This window comes from Bufo bufo, chromosome 2 (assembly GCF_905171765.1).
Source record: "Bufo bufo chromosome 2, aBufBuf1.1, whole genome shotgun sequence".
In the NCBI taxonomy this organism is placed as follows: Eukaryota; Metazoa; Chordata; class Amphibia; order Anura; family Bufonidae; genus Bufo; species Bufo bufo.
In genome coordinates, this window is record NC_053390.1 from 103,977,902 (window position 1) to 103,996,328 (window position 18,427).

At 43.3% G+C, this 18,427-nt stretch overlaps 1 protein-coding gene across 1 annotated transcript; it reads left to right on the forward strand.

The window, feature by feature from the left end:
* The first annotated feature begins 1,258 nt into the window (after window positions 1–1,258).
* Window positions 1,259–17,734, forward strand: LOC120990720 (caspase-2-like). Its single transcript, XM_040419628.1, has 3 exons — window positions 1,259–1,373; window positions 16,637–16,788; window positions 17,552–17,734. The coding sequence occupies exons 1-3, from the start codon at window positions 1,316–1,318 to the stop codon at window positions 17,732–17,734; spliced, it is 393 nt and encodes a 130-aa protein (XP_040275562.1). The 5' UTR covers window positions 1,259–1,315.
* The last annotated feature ends 693 nt before the right edge of the window (window positions 17,735–18,427 follow it).

Genomic DNA, 18,427 nt, shown 5'->3' on the forward strand with positions numbered 1-18,427 from the left:
TGGCCGCCATGGTCACCACCCATCTTGAAAAGTTTCCCCCCTCACATATACTAATGTGCCACAAACAGGAAGTTAATATCACCAACCATTCCCATTTTATTAAGGTGTATCCATATAAATGGCCCACCCTGTAGTTTAACTGACAGAAACCCATTTAGGCTAGTTTCTGCAGTGGTTTTCTTCCGGCCGACACTCGGCATATTTGCTGGGTTGTGTCTGTATCTCTGCTGGTCCACATTATGGTTAATGGGCCCAGATGGAGACTTTCAAGCGTCTGGAAATGACGTAAAGCAGAGAGATCCAGCGCGGCTGTTCCCTGCTGGATCTCTAGCGCTAGTGTGGGGTTCTAGCCATACACAACCTAACTGAATTTTCCTCACACGTTTGTCAGTCCACTAGTAATTGTGACACAAAGATATGATTTACATGCAAGTAGGAAGTGCTATAATTTTTATTTTTTTAAAGGGATTGTCTAGCCATTTAATATATTATTTTTTTCAACCAAACCCACCCACCCCTGTTAACATCCAGATGGAGTCACAAGTGCTTCTGCAGCCAATGATTTGCCTCAATGGTGTCATGTATCCAAGTGTCACATCACTGCTGGGTCATGTGCTGCTTGGGGACATGTCACCGCTGATGTCTGTGGACTCTCTATGCAGCTGGTTGCACATAGGCCCTTCAGTCAGGGGCGTAACTACCATAGTGGCAGACCATGCTACTGCTATGGAGCCCAGGGGAAAAGGGGGCCCAGTTGGGATCGTCCCCTTTTCTACTGGGGGTGAAAACTTGGTCAGAACTCTACCCTCTAAAGAAACAACATTTAGCAAATGAGGCAGTGGAAAAATGACCCAAGGGTCATTGAGAGGGGTTTAGGCGGAAACCCTTCTGTCCTGTGTGGGGGGCCTGGTTTGATCCTTGCTATGGGGCCCTTACCTGTCTATGTACCCTGCTGCCTTCAGTGATTGATTTATGGAAATGTAAACTCAAATACAACTCTTTGCAAATGCCAGAAAGTAAAAAGCAAACAAACTACATGAAAGGGATTATATTGCTTCAGATAAAACTGCTAGGCAACTTTTCTAATGACTTCTTTTACTGTGGAGGAGTAACTCCCTCTCTCATAGCAACATGTAATACGAGAGCTCAAACAATTAGCCATAAGGACATCCACAGGGCGCACCACAGGGTGGAGTATCTACACCACGTAGCTCCATGGGTGCTCTGTGCCATAGGCATGGTGGACTGAATGATTTAGAAATATTCTAGGTTTACAGACGGCAGCTCATAGTTGTGGATATCCTGATATGAGAAGATGTACAGAATGAGAACCAGCAGGAAGAAGGTCACATTCAGCGAGGAGCCCATGTTCTGTAAGTACTATACTTGTGTCTGCAAAACAAGTTTTTCAATTCTGCAAAACACTCATGAAAACTGTAATTGCTGACATATTGGTTGTCACACAACTCAAATAGAAACAGATATATGGATACAATGTCTAACATTTTGACATAAGGAAAGAACTGACCCACCTCACATTTAATGGTAACTTGGGGCTACACGTACATTTTTAATGTGTTATCTATCATAGGGTCTTGGTGGTTGTTGCTATATCTGCACTGCTGTTGATCACAACCATACACATGTCTTACGTTGATGGATAATGATCCTGGCTTGTTGATATTTCCATCAATCTCACAATCACACATCCCCAGTGAGGTGTAAAGGAAGGACCGGGATGCCTGTCCCCTGACACATGCACCGCCGAACTACTGAGCAGTGCCGGCCATTTCATTCTACACATCCCCAGTGAGGTGATGCCCATATCCCGCTTTATTTTTTCCTGAAAATCTGGTACTGTATTGAAGTTTTACATCCCTTTTATCTGTTGATTTTAATATAAAAATATGCAGATAGCAAACACAACCTGGATTCTTGATTTCAGCCCTATGGACCTTTTGTCATAACTGTTTCGTTTAACTTATTTATTGTATGTGCTGTTTCCATTTATCTTTATATAACTTGCTGCAGGACACGTACCTTGTATGAAGCGCCTAATTGCCTTGAGATGCCTGTCCTGTAATTACTTCACTACAAGACAAGCCTGAGAACTGTTTTATGTTTAGGCAACAACTAATCTTTAGGAAATGTTCTGCCCTGAACTTTTCACTCAAGGCCTTGAGAGATATCCTGCTTGACCAGATTAATTACCTCTGTGTTAGCCTCCTTTGTTGGTATCCAAAAGCCTGATCATGTCATTGTGACCTCCTGCGCCATTCTACTGCCTCATAGTCTTCAAGGCTAATGGCTTGAGGCCTATGAAGCTGAACGGTGGGGACGGAAGCCATAGACTCCTATGGCCCGCTGTGAACTGATAGGGTCGTGGGCCGCAGATAAGTGCCTCTGTGGCTGCATGCTGCTCTCGTGTTTGAGACCCCTGGTCTAGATCAACAAATCATATATTGATAATCTGGACCCTTAATTTTATCCAAATATTATCTTGCCTTCCTCTGTGGTAGTTTGAGTGGAATATTTACTGATGTGACATTTTCATTTCCTGGAGTCCGTAGATAGCACCAATGGTTAAATTCCCCTATCTAGGAAAACTAGAAGAGACACTGTTATTAAGCAACAATAACACAATCGAATACAGCATTAGCTAATCCTTCTACCCTTAAGAGGGCGTGAAACCACAGACCACATGTATAGTATGTAGAGATGAGCGAAGCAAGCTTTGGATGTTACATCCGAAGTCGCTTCGTTCAAAACTTCGGATTAAAACTGTACAGAGATAAGTCTCCATACAGTATTAAAATGTATGGGCTCTGATGAGCCAAGGTACCAGTCGGAACTGAAGTGAGTTTGGTTTAAAGTGGTTTTCCACTTTAAAAATCAATTACCGAAGATATTCAACAAAGTCACTCGCGACTTCGCAAATAACTAACTTCGGCTCATTGGAGCCCATACATTTTAATACTGTACGGAGACGGATCTCCGTACAGTATTGATCTGACATTTTGGACAAAGCGACTACGGATGTAACATCTGAAAATCGCTTCGCTCATCACTAATAGTATGCATCAATAATATTTACTGAGGGGGGTGGGGGAGGTAATATATGCTGCCTATGGACACCAGGAAATCTAAATTTCATGTAAGTACCATATTTTTCGCTTTATAAGACACACCTGATTATAAGACGCACCTAGGTTTTTGAGGAGGAAAATAAGAAAAAAATATTTTGAACCAAAAGGTGTGCTTTTGGTGGATTTTGAACTAATGGTCTGGGGATGACACTGTTATGGGGCTCTGTGGATGACGCACTGTTATGGAGGATCTGTGGATGACACACTGTTATGGGGGGGGGGATCTATGGATGATGCACTGTTATGGGGGATCTATGGATGATGCACTGTTATGGGGGGGGAATCTGTGGATGATGCACTGTTATGGGGGGATCTATGGATGATGCACTGTTATGGGGGGGAATCTGTGGATGATGCACTGTTATGGGGGGGGGATCTATGGATGATGCACTGTTATGGGGGATGTGTGCTGTGAAACATAGGGCCATGAGGGGGGCTAGCATAAGATGCTATATGTGTGGGTGACACACATATAGCATCTTATGCTGGTCCCCCTCATGGCCCTATGTTTCACAGCATTACAGTACTTTATTCTTTGTATGTAAAATATTTCTTTAATCCTGAATCAATCGCTCTCCTTTTGATAAACTAGCTGACACTGATATATCGCCGGCCGCTATGCAAACAGTGTGTCCGGCGATACATCAGTCACAGTGCAGGGAGGGAGGAGGGACTGGAGGCAACTCACAGCGGGGCCCGGTGCAGTCACTGTAGTACACCGGGCCCCGCGCACAGAAGTCTTTGTATGTAAAATCTTTCATTAATCCTTTATACCGCAAAATCGCTCTCCTTTTGATAAACTTTACTAGCCTAATCGCCTGCATCAGTACTCACTATGAATGTAGCGTGCGGTCCAGCCGGCACATGACTTCATCCTGCTCCTGCTTCATTAGTGAAGTGGGAGGAGCGTGAAGTCAGTCACACGCCGGCTGGACCGCACGCTACATTCATAGTGAGTACTGATGCAGGCGATTAGGCTAGTAAAGTTTATCAAAAGGAGAGCGATTTACGGTATAAAGGATTAATGAAAGATTTTACATGCAAAGAGACTTCTGTGCGCGGGGCCCGGTGTACAACAGTGACTGCACCGGGCCCCGCTGTGAGTTGCCTCCAGCCCCTCCTCCCTCCCCGCACTGTGACTGATGTATCGCCGGCCACGCTGTGCAGCATAGCGGCCGGCGATACATCCGTGTCAGCCCTGTAAAAAAAAGTCAACCATCGTTTTATAAGACGCACTGTCATTTCCCCCCCTCTTTTGGGGGAAAAAAAGTGTGTCTTATAAAGCGAAAAATATGGTAAATTTTCCTTGTCTTGATTGTCCTGCGGCAGCACCAAGGGACAACAAAAGCAATAATGAACAAAAAAAAGGGAAGGTCTAAATTTTAGCAGCTGCATTGAGCACTTTCTTGCCAAAGGCTGAACCTTCAGCTGATATTAAATCCAGCCTCTAATGCCTAATAAATGTGAATGGAGAGGCCCATGTTGCTGCTTGGCAAATTTGATCTGGAGGGAGTTGCCCATGATGCAGCTGCTGAGCAAGTAGAATGTGGTCTTACTTCCAAAGGCGAGTCAAGTCCTTCCAAAGAGTAGCACTCTTTTATTGTAAACCTGATCCAATGGGCAAGCGTTGCCTTGGAAGCTTTATTTCCTAAGGATTTCACTGAGAACTGCAAAAAAAGAGCTTCCAATGACCTGTAGGAATTGGAAGCTCTAATTGGATGGCCCTTCTTAAATCTCTAGAGGATAAGGCGATGATGAGGAAGAGGACGCACATTCCACGGCCATAACTGGGGAAAAAAAATCTGAATTTATGTTTGAAGTACAAGGGACTTTTGGAGGAAACCCCAGCATTATTCAAAGTATTAAGTAGTTAGGCAGGATTCTCTATGGTTCTTTCCAAGATAAGACCTACAGTTCCCCTATTCCTTGTGCATATGTAACTGCAACAAGCAGCAAAACTTTATAAGAAAGATATTTCAAGTCCACATTCTGTAAAGGCTTCTGTAAATGGTGGTTCTGAGAGTCGACACAATACTAGAGAGAGAGATCCAATGAAGGTAGAGGTCTATGGAAGATAGGCCTCAGTTTCGACAGGACCTTGAACAATGTGGATACTAAAGGAGTGACTGTAAACTTTCCTTCTAGTTCAGCATTAATCACAAAATTCACAATAAAATATACTTTTAGGGTATTAGGCTTAAGATACAGTACTTCTAGAAGCTTTCCTGAATTTTATTTAAAAAATGATGTAAAAGAGTACATCTTTACCTTCCTGAAGTGGCACCAGGATAGAAATATCCTCCAGACTCTGGAATATACCTTTACTAATGCTGGTTTTCTGGATGCCATAAGAGTATTGACTACCTCATTGGATAATCCCCTAAATTTTACTCTGTGCCTCTCACCCTCCATGCTGTAAGACGTAACCTGCTTGGATCTTGATGGGGAAAAAAATTCTGAAGAAGAATGTCCTGCTGATTTGGGAGTTTCCAAAATTGTCCTCTTGAAAGCTCTAATGCAGTTGAGAACCAAGCCCTTCTTGCCAAAACAGCAGAATTACTATGGCCTGCACCTTCTCCTGTTTTATCTGCTTTAGAAATTGAGAGATTAACTGAAAGGGTGGAAAAACATACACAAACGTGTTCTCCCAAATGACTGACGGGCCATCTATTGCTACTGGGTGTCCTTGGAGACTGAGGGAGCAGAATCTCTGAGGTTTGGCATTTTCTTGTAATGCCATGACATCTATCTCAGTGCCATGACATCTATCCTGTGAGTTATCTGCTGAAAAATTAAAACATTCAGGCTCCATTCTCCTGGTTTCAAAGATTTGTGGCTGAGCCAGTCTGCTCTGGTGCTAGATGAACCCTTGATGTGAACTGCTAACTCCTCCTAACTGTCTTCTGCTAATCTGCACTTTTGAGCTAGCAGTCTGCTCCTCCTTCCTCCCTGTTTATTCAGGTAATAAACTGAAACTAAGGCTTGTTTTAAATCTCCGGCAGCAATAACGGCAGGCTGTTCTGGCAGAGAACAGCTTGCTGGAATTCTCCAGATATGGCACTGCTGGATGCAAATGGTATGCCCGCTGGCCCCATTAACTACAATGGGGTCCAGCAGAGATTCACCCGCAATCCGGCCAATGTGGCTTGAATCTACTGTAAAGAAACCGCTGCATGCGTGTCTCATTCTCTGCCAGAACTGGCTGCCGGATCACAATGACAGAGATGTGAAACTAGCCTAAGTTGTCCAACTGCGCCCGATGATCCTAGTGACGAAGCGAAGGATGAAAATGAAGAAAAGCCAGCCTGACTGTTCTGAGCTCCCTGAGGTTTACGGAGAGGAGTCTTTGCAAAAGTGTCCATTTCTTCTGTACCCAGTGAGTACCCACATGCGCATCCCACCCTAAACCAGATGCATCCATTGTGAGGAGAGTCCATTAAATCCAATTAAATGATTTGCCTTTTATAAGATGATCTGGGAAGAGCCAGCAATTGAGGTATTTCATGACTGAGTATCGTAGCTTCATGGGACTGTTTGGCGATTGAGGATCTTTGTTCCAAGACTGCAAAACATTTTGTTATAGTGATTTCATTCTGGCTTTTGCTCATATGACAGCTTCTATGGATGAGGTAAGAAGTCTTGAGGTTGGAATTTTTTCCAGATTGACTAGAAAACCATGCAGTTTCGGAATAGCAAAAGTCTGATTGAGGTGAGATAGAAGGGGCCTCTGTGACTGAGCTTCAATTAAACATTTGTCCAGGTGTGGTACCACATAGATACCTTTCAATCTGTGATTTTCTGCCAAGACTGCAGCTACCTTCGTGAAGACCCTTGGGGCTTAAGCTAGGCATGAAAGGCAAGTGAATTGTAGAAGAATCTGAGGAGAGCCTGTCACCACTATCCAGAGATATTTCCTGTGGCAGCTCTAAATCCTGAAGAAGATCGATCACTGACCTGACAGACTCCATCCTGAATTTCTTTTTGACAAAATATTTTTTTAACTAAGTTAAGTCTATGACCTGGTGCCATTTTCCTCCTGGTTTGGGTACTGCAAGTACTGGAGAATATATTCCCTGACTTCTTTGATGATGAGGAACAAGTTCCAGAGGTCTTTTTTGAATGAACTACTGTATTAGAGGATTTATGATTTAAGCTTGTGTTTACAGAAAACTTGTTTTGGGGAATTAGTCTTAGTTCCAGCAAATATCCGGTCTGAATTATAGAATTCACACATTTGTCTGAGGAAGTTGTTAATCACACTGACTGAAATTCTGATAATCTTCCTGCTACAGGAGGAGGGGTCAAAGATCCTATGTCTTTGACTACGGCGAGAGGCTGCCGGAATAAAACTACGACATGTCCGACATTTATTCCGGCAGCCTCTCGCCGTGCGCCTGCCGTGCCTCGCCGGAACTCCACCCCCATTATAGTCAATGGGGACGGAGCGGCAGTCCGGAGGCACGCGGTCACTAGCGGCAGGACGAATCCGACAGGCTGTTCACCCGACGGAACAGCCTGCCGGAAGTCCGTGCCGCTGGTGTGAAAGTAGCCTAAGAAGGCCTCCTATTCAGTCCTGTATCTCCTTCCATTGACTCTACATACAGTTGCAAGAAAAAGTATGTGAACCCTTTGGAATGATATGGATTTCTGCATAAATTGGTCATAAAATGTGATCTGATCTTCATCTAAGTCACAACAATAGACAATCACAGTCTGCTTAACCACTTAAGGACCACAGGTTTATACCCCCCTAAAGACCAGGCCCTTTTTTACAAATCGGCACTACACTACTTTCACCGTTTATTGCTCGGTCATGCAACTTACCACCCAAATGAATTTTACCTCCTTTTCTTCTCACTAATAGAGCTTTCATTTGGTGGTATTTCATTGCTGCTGACATTTTTACTTTTTTTGTTATTAATCGAAATTTAACGATTTTTTTTGCAAAAAAATGACATTTTTCACTTTCAGTTGTAAAATTTTGCAAAAAAAACGAGATCCATATAGAAATTTTGCTCTAAATTTATAGTTCTACATGTCTTTGATAAAAAAAAAATGTTTGGGTAAAAAAAAAATGGTTTGGGTAAAAGTTATAGCGTTTACAAACTATGGTACAAAAATGTGAATTTCCGCTATTTGAAGCAGCTCTGACTTTCTGAGCACCTGTCATGTTTCCTGAGGTTCTACAATGCCCAGACAGTACAAACACCCCACAAATGACCCCATTTCGGAAAGTACACACCCTAAGGTATTCGCTGATGGGCATAGTGAGTTCATAGAACTTTTTATTTTTTGTCACAAGTTAGCGGAAAATGATGATTTTTTTTTATTTATTTTTTTTTCCTACAAAGTCTCATATTCCACTAACTTGTGACAAAAAATAAAAACTTCTATGAACTCACTATGCCCATCACGAAATTCCCCACCTTCTCCTGAGTACGGGGATACCAGATGTGTGACACTTTTTTGCAGCCTAGGTGGGCAAAGGGGCCCATATTCCAAAGAGCACCTTTCGGATTTCACTCGTCATTTTTTACAGAATTTGATTTCAAACTCCTTACCACACATTTGGGCCCCTAGAATGCCAGGGCAGTATAACTACCCCACAAGTGACCCCATTTTGGAAAGAAGAGACCCCAAGGTATTCGCTGATGGGCATAGTGAGTTCATGGAAGTTTTTATTTTTTGTCACAAGTTAGTGGAATATGAGACTTTGTATGAAAAAAAAAAAAAAAAAAAAAAATCTGCATTTTCCACTAACTTGTGACAAAAAATAAAAGATTCTAGGAACTTGCCATGCCCCTCACGGAATACCTTGGGGTGTCTTCTTTCCAAAATGGGGTCACTTGTGGGGTAGTTATACTGCCCTGGCATTTTCCAGGGGCCCTAATGTGTGGTAAGTAGGTAAATGACCTGTGAAATCCTAAAGGTGCTCTTTGGAATATGGGCCCCTTTGCCCACCTAGGCTGCAAAAAAGTGTCACACATGTGGTATCGCCGTATTCAGGAGAAGTTGGGGAATGTGTTTTGGGGTGTCATTTTACATATACCCTTGCTGGGTGAGAGAAATATCTTGGCAAAAGACAACTTTTCCCATTTTTTTATACAAAGTTGGCATTTGACCAAGATATTTCTCTCACCCAGCATGGGTATATGTAAAATGACACCCCAAAACACATTCCCCAACTTCTCCCGAGTACGGCGATACCAGATGTGTGACACTTTATTGCAGCCTAGATGCGCAAAGGTGCCCAAATTCCTTTTAGGAGGGCATTTTTAGACATTTGGATACCAGACTTCTTCTCACGCTTTGGGGCCCCTAGAATGCCAGGGCAGTATAAATACCCCACATGTGACCCCATTTTGGAAAGAAGACACCCCAAGGTATTCAATGAGGGGCATGGCGAGTTCATAGAAATTTTTTTTTTTTGGCACAAGTTAGCGGAAATTGATATTTTTAATTTTTTTCTCACAAAGTCTCCCGTTCCGCTAACTTGGGACAAAAATTTCAATCTTTCATGGACTCAATATGCCCCTCACGGAATACCTGGGGGTGTCTTCTTTCCGAAATGGGGTCACATGTGGGGTATTTATACTGCCCTGGCATTCTAGGGGCCCTAAAGCGTGAGAAGAAGTCTGGAATATAAATGTCTAAAAATTTTTACGCATTTGGTTTCCGTGAGGGGTATGGTGAGTTCATGTGAGATTTTATTTTTTGACACAAGTTAGTGGAATATGAGACTTTGTAAGAAAAAAAAATAATAATTCCGCTAACTTGGGCCAAAAAAATGTCTGAATGGAGCCTTACAGAGGGGTGATCAATGACAGGGGGGGTGATCAATGACAGGGGGGGTGATCAATGACAGGGGGGTGATCAGGGAGTCTATATGGGGTGATAACCACAGTCATTGATCACGCCCCTGTAAGGCTTCATTCAGACGTCCGTATGCGTTTTGCGGATCCGATCCATCTATCAGTGCATCCGTAAAAATCATGCGGACATCTGAATGGAGCTTTACAGGGGGGTAATCAATGACAGGGGGGTGATCAGGGAGTCTATATGGGGTGATCACCACAGTCATTGATCATGCCCCTGTAAGGCTTCATTTAGACGTCCGGATGCGTTTTGCGGATCCGATCCATCTATCAGTGGATCCGTAAAAATCATGCGGACGTCTGAATGGAGCTTTACAGGGGGGTAATCAATGACAGGAGGGTAATCAATGACAGGGGGGTGATCAGGGAGTCTATATGGGGTGATAACCACAGTCATTGATCACGCCCGTGTAAGGCTTCATTCAGACGTCCGTATGCGTTTTGCGGATCCGATCCATCTATCAGTGCATCCGTAAAAATCATGCGGACATCTGAATGGAGCTTTACAGGGGGGTAATCAATGACAGGGGGGTGATCAGGGAGTCTATATGGGGTGATCACCACAGTCATTGATCATGCCCCTGTAAGGCTTCATTCAGACGTCCGGATGCGTTTTGCGGATCCGATCCATCTATCAGTGGATCCGTAAAAATCATGCGGACGTCTGAATGGAGCTTTACAGGGGGGTAATCAATGACAGGAGGGTAATCAATGACAGGGGGGTGATCAGGGAGTCTATATGGGGTGATCACCACAGTCATTGATCACGCCCCTGTAAGGCTTCATTCAGACGTCCGGATGCGTTTTGCGGATCCGATCCATCTATCAGTGCATCCGTAAAAATCATGCGGACATCTGAATGGAGCTTTACAGGGGGGTAATCAATGACAGGGGGGTGATCACCACAGTCATTGATCATGCCCCTGTAAGGCTTCATTCAGACGTCCGGATGCGTTTTGCGGATCCGATCCATCTATCAGTGCATCCGTAAAAATCATGCGGACATCTGAATGGAGCTTTACAGGGGGGTAATCAATGACAGGGGGGTGATCACCACAGTCATTGATCATGCCCCTGTAAGGCTTCATTCAGACGTCCGTATGCGTTTTGCGGATCCGATCCATCTATCAGTGCATCCGTAAAAATCATGCGGACATCTGAATGGAGCTTTACAGGGGGGTGATCAATGACAGGGGTGTAATCAATGACAGGGGTGTAATCAATGACAGGGGGGTGATCAGGGAGTCTATATGGGGTGATCACCACAATCATTGATCATGCCCCTGTAAGGCTTCATTCAGACGTCCGGATGCGTTTTGCGGATCCGATCCATCTATCAGTGGATCCGTAAAAATCATGCGGACGTCTGAATGGAGCTTTACAGGGGGGTGATCAATGACAGGGGGGTGATCAATGACAGGGGGGTGATCAGGGAGTCTATATGGGGTGATCAGGGATGATCAGGGGCTAATAAGGGGTTAATAAGTGACGGGGGGGGGTGTAGTGTAGTGTAGTGGTGCTTGGTGCTACTTTACTGAGCTACCTGTGTCCTCTGGTGGTCGATCCAAACAAAGGGGACCACCAGAGGACCAGGTAGCAGGTATATTAGACGCTGTTATCAAAACAGCGTCTAATATACCTGTTAGGGGTTAAAAAAAACACATCTCCAGCCTGCCAGCGAACGATCGCCGCTGGCAGGCTGGAGATCAACTCTCTTACCTTCCGTTCCTGTGAGCGCGCGCGCCTGTGTGCGCGCGTTCACAGGAAATCTCGGCTCACGCGAGATGACGCCTATTGGCGTTAGCGTAGCCTGGGGGAGCCGCCGCAATGACGCCTTTCGGCGTTACAGTTGCGGGAAGTGGTTAAACTAATAACACACAAAGAATTAAATGTTACCATGTTTTTATTGAACACACCATGTAAGCATTCACAGTGCAGGTGGAAAAAGTATGTGAACCCCTAGACTAATGACATCTCCAAGATCTAATTGGAGTGAGGTGTCTACCAACTGGAGTCCAATCAATGAGATGAGATTGGAGGTGTTGGTTACAGCTGCCCTGCACTATAAAAAAAACACACCAGTTCTGGGTTTGCTTTTCACAAGAAGCATTGCCTGATGTAAATGATGCCTCGCACAAAAGAGCTCTCAGAAGACCTATGATTAAGAATTGTTGACTTGCATGAAGCTGGAAAGGGTTATAAAAGTATCTCCAAAAGCCTTGCTGTTCATCAGTCCACGGTAAGACAAATTCTCCCTTGGAGTGGCCATCCTGTAAAGATGACTGCAAGAGCACAGCACAGACTGCTCAATGAGGTGAAGAAGAATCCTAGAGTGTCAGCTAAAGACTTACAAAAGTCTCTGGCATATGATAACATCCCTGTTAGCGAATCTACGATACGTAAAACCCTAAACAAGAATGGATTTCATGGAAGGATACCGCAGAGGAAGCCACTGCTGTCCAAAAAAAACATTGCTGCATGTTTACATTTTGCACAAGAGCACCTGGATGTTCCACAGCAGTACTGGCAAAATATTCTGTGTACAGATGAAACCCAAGTTGAGTTGTTTGGAAGAAACACACAACACTATGTGTGGAGAAAAAGAGGCACAGCACACCAACATCAAAACCTCATCCCAACTGTGAAGTATGGTGGTGGGGGCATCATGGTTTGGGGCTGCTTTGCTGCATCAGGGCCTGGACAGATTGCTATCATCAATGGAAAAATGAATTCCCAAGTTTATCAAGACATTTTGCAGGAGAACTTAAGGCCATTTGTCCACCAGCTGAAGCTCAACAGAAGATGGGTGTTGCAACAGGACAACGACCCAAAGCATAGAAGTAAATCAACAACAGAATGGCTTAAACAGAAGAAAATACGTTTTCTGGAGTGGCCCAGTCAGAGTCCTGACCTCTGGAACGCACCTAGTTGATCAGTTAGGATCTCAACTGCGGAAGCAATGGACATGCACTATTATCCCACTGCCCTTGTTCTTGGCTGTGGGATTCGCGGTTACTCAGTATGTACCCCAGGCGTCTCTCTCAGTCTTGGGCGGAGAGTTTGGGGTAACTAAATCATTTACCGCTATCCATCTATTTAGTATTACTGCTGGAGAGGAAGGTCTCCCAGTCTTACAGGAGTTACAAGTTAGTATAAGCTTGTGCACAGTATAGAGTTAGTATATAGTATGCCCTCAGTTTAGTCTATAGTATGCCATAGGTTCAGGGTTAGTATATAGCATGTCCTCAGTTTAGTATATAGTATGCAGTAGGTTCAGAGTTAGTATAGCATGTCCACAGTTTAGTATATAGTATGCAGTAGGTTCAGAGCATGTCCACAGTTTAGTATATAGTATGCAGTAGGTTCAGAGTTAGTATGGCATGTCCACAGTTTAGTATATAGTATGCAGTAGGTTCAGAGCATGTCCACAGTTTAGTATATAGTATGCAGTAGGTTCAGAGCATGTCCACAGTTTAGTATATAGTATGCAGTAGGTTCAGAATTGGTTTGGGAGTATCGTCTCACACCAGTCAGGAACCACCCCACTCAGAGTTCCAGGACATTAATCAGAGCAGGTAACTTGCGGTTAGTTGGTCCTGGCTAGGAAGCCAGCAGTGGGGAAGCCAGTGGCAAGAAGGTAGACAGTCCTTCACGCTGTCGTTAGGGATCCAGGTCTGGATATGTGGACAGAGTCCTCAGATGCAGTGGAGCTAGCAGGGTGCGCACTCCATTAGTGGAACACCCTGCTTAGCACCTGTCTTCTATTTAAGGGCCGGACGGTAAGTGGGCGGAGTCACAGGAGGGCCCAGCAGCCACTGCGTTCCACGCTGGAGCGCAAGCCAGCGTAACAACACAGGCGGTCGCTGCGTTCTACGCTGGAGCGCAAGTCAGCGTATCGTCAAAGGGAGCCGCTGTGATCCAGGCTGTACTCTTACAACCTCAACCCGATTGAGATGCTGTGGCATGACCTCAAGAAAGCGATTCACACCAGACATCCCCAGAATATTGCTGAACTGAAACAGTTCTGTAAAGAGGAATGGTCAAGAATTACTCCTGACCGTTGTGCACGTCTGATCTGCAACTACAGGAAACGTTTGGTTGAAGTTATTGCTGCCAAAGGAGGTTCAACCAGTTATTGACTCCAAGGGTTCACATATTTTTTCCACCTGCACTGTGAATGTGTACATGGTGTGTTCTATAAAAACATGGTAACATTTAATTCTTTGTGTGTTATTAGTTTAAGCAGACTGTGATTGTCTATTGTTGTGACTTACGGTAGATCACATTTTATGACCAATTTGTGCAGAAATCCATATCATTCCAAAGGGTTCACATACTTTTTCTTGCAACTGTACATGCTCGGCACAGGTGTCTCGCAATCACTGCTTGCCACACCAGTGGTAGGAAATTATTCGCAGCTGAGCTCAGAATAGATGTTCACTTCCTGATATGTAGTCACACTGTGTGGTGTTAGATCTTATCCAGCAGGCAGAATAAGCAAGGAGACTGACAGGCACAGTTAAAATCATAGGTTTAATCCATACTCACAAAAGTCCAAAGTATAAAAGCATGTAACAAACACTGCTAAAACGCCTGATCTAGGGTTTCGCCCACTATTGGCTTCTTACGGGGCATACACAGCACAGATTCCAATCCACCTTTTCTTTTGACCATCGTTTATATGTTATTAATATACCGTATCTCCAATGAATGAAGTGCAGTGTATAAATCTCCTATTTTTGTTTATATTTCTTATTTTAATTTATTGTTTTTATTTAGTTCTAAAACAGGGAAACACATATACACTCACCTAAAGAATTATTAGGAACACCTGTTCTATTTCTCATTATTGCAATTATCTAGTCAACCAATCACATGGCAGTTGCTTCAATGCATTTAGGGGTGTGGTCCTGGTCAATACAATCTCCTGAACTCCAAACTGAATGTCAGAATGGGAAAGAAAGGTGATTTAAGCAATTTTGAGCGTGGCATGGTTGTTGGTGCCAGACGGGCCGCTCTGAGTATTTCACAATCTGCTCAGTTACTGGGATTTTCACGCACAACCATTTCTAGGGTTTACAAAGAATGGTGTGAAAAGGGAAAAACATCCAGTATGCGGCAGTCCTGTGGGAAAAAATGCCTTATGGATGCTAGAGGTCAGAGGAGAATGGGCCGACTGATTCAAGCTGATAGAAGAGCAACGTTGACTGAAATAACCACTCGTTACAACCGAGGTATGCAGCAAAGCATTTGTGAAGCCACAACACGCACAACCTTGAGGCGGATGGGCTACAACAGCAGAAGACCCCACCGGGTACCACTTATCTCCACTACAAATAGGAAAAAGAGGCTACAATTTGCACGAGCTCACCAAAATTGGACTGTTGAAGACTGGAAAAATGTTGCCTGGTCTGATGAGTCTCGATTTCTGTTGAGACATTCAAATGGTAGAGTCCGAATTTGGCGTAAACAGAATGAGAACATGTATCCATCCTCTGATGGCTACTTCCAGCAGGATAGTGCACCATGTCACAAAGCTCGAATCATTTCAAATTGGTTTCTTGAACATGACAATGAGTTCACTGTACTAAAATGGCCCCCACAGTCACCAGATCTCAACCCAATAGAGCATCTTTGGGATGTGGTGGAACGGGAGCTTCGTGCCCTGGATGTGCATCCCTCAAATCTTTCATCAACTGCAAGATGCTATCCTATCAATATGGGCCAACATTTCTAAAGAATGCTATCAGCACCTTGTTGAATCAATGCCACGTAGAATTAAGGCAGTTCTGAAGGCAAAAGGGGGTCCAACACCGTGTTAGTATGGTGTTCCTAATAATTCTTTAGGTGAGTGTATATGTAAAAAAATAAAATAAAAAAAAAGCATGATAATAGGCCAGATCAACTCTACATCCTTATTTATTATTATTTTTATGGGACATCCTCCTATTTATTCTTGATTATATTATCATTTTTTATTTATTGTAGATGACGAGCGGATCCGTCCAGACTTATAATGGAAGTCAATGGGGACGGATCCGCTTGAAGATGACACCATATGGCTCAATCTTCAAGCGGATCCGTCCCCCATTGACTTTCAATGTAAAGTCTGAACGGATCCGTTCAGGCTACTTTCACACTTAGAAATTTTTCTAAGTTATAATGCAGACGGATCCGTTCTGAACGCTAGTGTGAAAGTAGCCTTATAGAGACCTGGTGTGGGCAGGGAAAAGTTGCATATTGCGGCGCAAATAACCTTTGTGCCGCAATCTGTGCCAGTAATATGCCTAATATAGGCATATTTCTGGACAGTAAATGACCCCCCTTGTCTTTATTTACAGTAAAATAATAAAGATGCTTTCTCTGATCAGCATAATCATTTTTAAACTCAACAGTCTCTTTTACTGCTTTCAAAAGCGGAAAGATTTATAGTCTTCTATCATCCGAGCCTAGATATCCATTGACTGGGACTGCCCACATGGAGATTTACATATTTCATTGATTATTGATTCATTGATTACTTCTTAACCACACAAAAAATATATGAACCATATACAGCTTTCCATTTTGCACTGCAGACATTAATAACCTTATTATGCATGTTGTGATATTTAGTGGGTTCCGCAGGAAGGAATGATATTGGCCATTCTGGAGTTCTGGAGCATTACCATTATCTCATTGTGAAGCATCTCACTCTCACATCTCCTGTGTATAAAAGGCTGAAAGAAAATGGAATTCTGACAACTGAGCAGATAGGACTGCTGGAGGTAAGAAGAAAAAGAGGCAAAATTTTTTTTTGTACAATAAAGGTGGTTTTGTACATGATCAGGATTACGCACGGTTTGTCTGCATGGATTTTGTGCGGAAAACCCGCTGCGTAATGCAGCAAAATGAATGAGATTTGACGTACACTTTTTTCCTTAGGTGCGGATATTGACCTGTTGTGTGTATTTTAAAATCCGCACCTTCTGTAGAGTGATTTTCGCAATAAACTTCAATGGGGTTGTTAACATAAACAGAAAATCTGCACTAAAATCTGCGTAAACAATGCACCAAAACAGTGTTTATTTTTCCTGCACACGAATCTGCACTGTCTGCAGCCATCTTAAGGTTCTGTGCCCACTGGATTTGAGCCATACTTCAGGAAAAATTCCTGGGTTATATGTCTAACCTACACAAGAATATATTTTGGTCTTTTTTTTTACCTTTTATATGTCAGAAAACATCCAGTATGGAAAAGCATAGTAGGCTATGCTATTCCTTAAAGCGGTGTCCAGTAAAAAAAAACTATATATATATATATATTTTTTTTTTTTTTACAAAGGAATTCTATTGGTGACGGGTGCCACCTTATGACATCATTTAGAGGTATCATCCACATAATATATATGCCATGGTGTATGCATTAAAGGGAGACCATAAACGTGATCTGAACATAGCCTTAACCACTTGTAGCTACTTTACATGAACGCTCGGTGTAAACCGCTATTTTACCTTCTCTGTCTCTTTCATGTATTTCATAAAATAAAGCTAGAAGAGTCTTCAGACCGAAAAGTTGCCAAACTTATTGACGTGCTGAAAAGTAAAGACCATTATTTGTTTACAACCTTCTGTGCTGTCCTTCATGAGACTGGTCACCATCACCTTGCCCAAATGTTACAGAAGGCAGCAAGTAACAAAACATCTTTGTTACCTGAAGGTAAGATTATCTGACAAGGAGAATCTCATCTTAACAACTAAAATGAAAAAATGTTTTGGTCAGGGCTAAGGCCTCATTCACACGTCCATGATTACATTCGTGAAATGATGGTCAGTGGTTCATCCATGAAGATGTCCGGGAAGTGTCTGCGAGTCAGTTTTTTGCCCTCTGTGTGTGTCTTCGGTATTCCACGAACATTGCTAGGCTAAAAAAAAATTTCCAGAGCATCTCCTACCATTGGTCCTTGAAAACCACAGACCAAACACAAATGGCATCCATGTTGTGTCTGTGGTTTTTACCGACCCATAGACTATAATGAGTGTGAAGAATCTGCAATCGCAGACAAAAATAGGACATGCTTCTATGGTGTCAACACAGACCCACAGTCTGGGGAAAACTACTGATGTGTGAATACACACATTAATGTCAATGGATACGTGAGTGGTCCGTAGAGACCACGGGCAGTACACGTCTGTCATTCACTGACGTGTAAAAGTGGTAACAAATGAGAACTTTCCTCTGACAATTTGTCCATTGGAAGTACATTGGGTTGGTGAGAAGAGACACCAAAAAACATCTTGCACAGGGTGCCATTGAACCTCAAGGCTCTTTTACATGGGCCTAAAATGAAGTTATCAGCCCTTCTCACCGATCAGGCGATTATCGCAAACTAACAGTTTATTTCTGATAACTGTCTGTGAATTGGC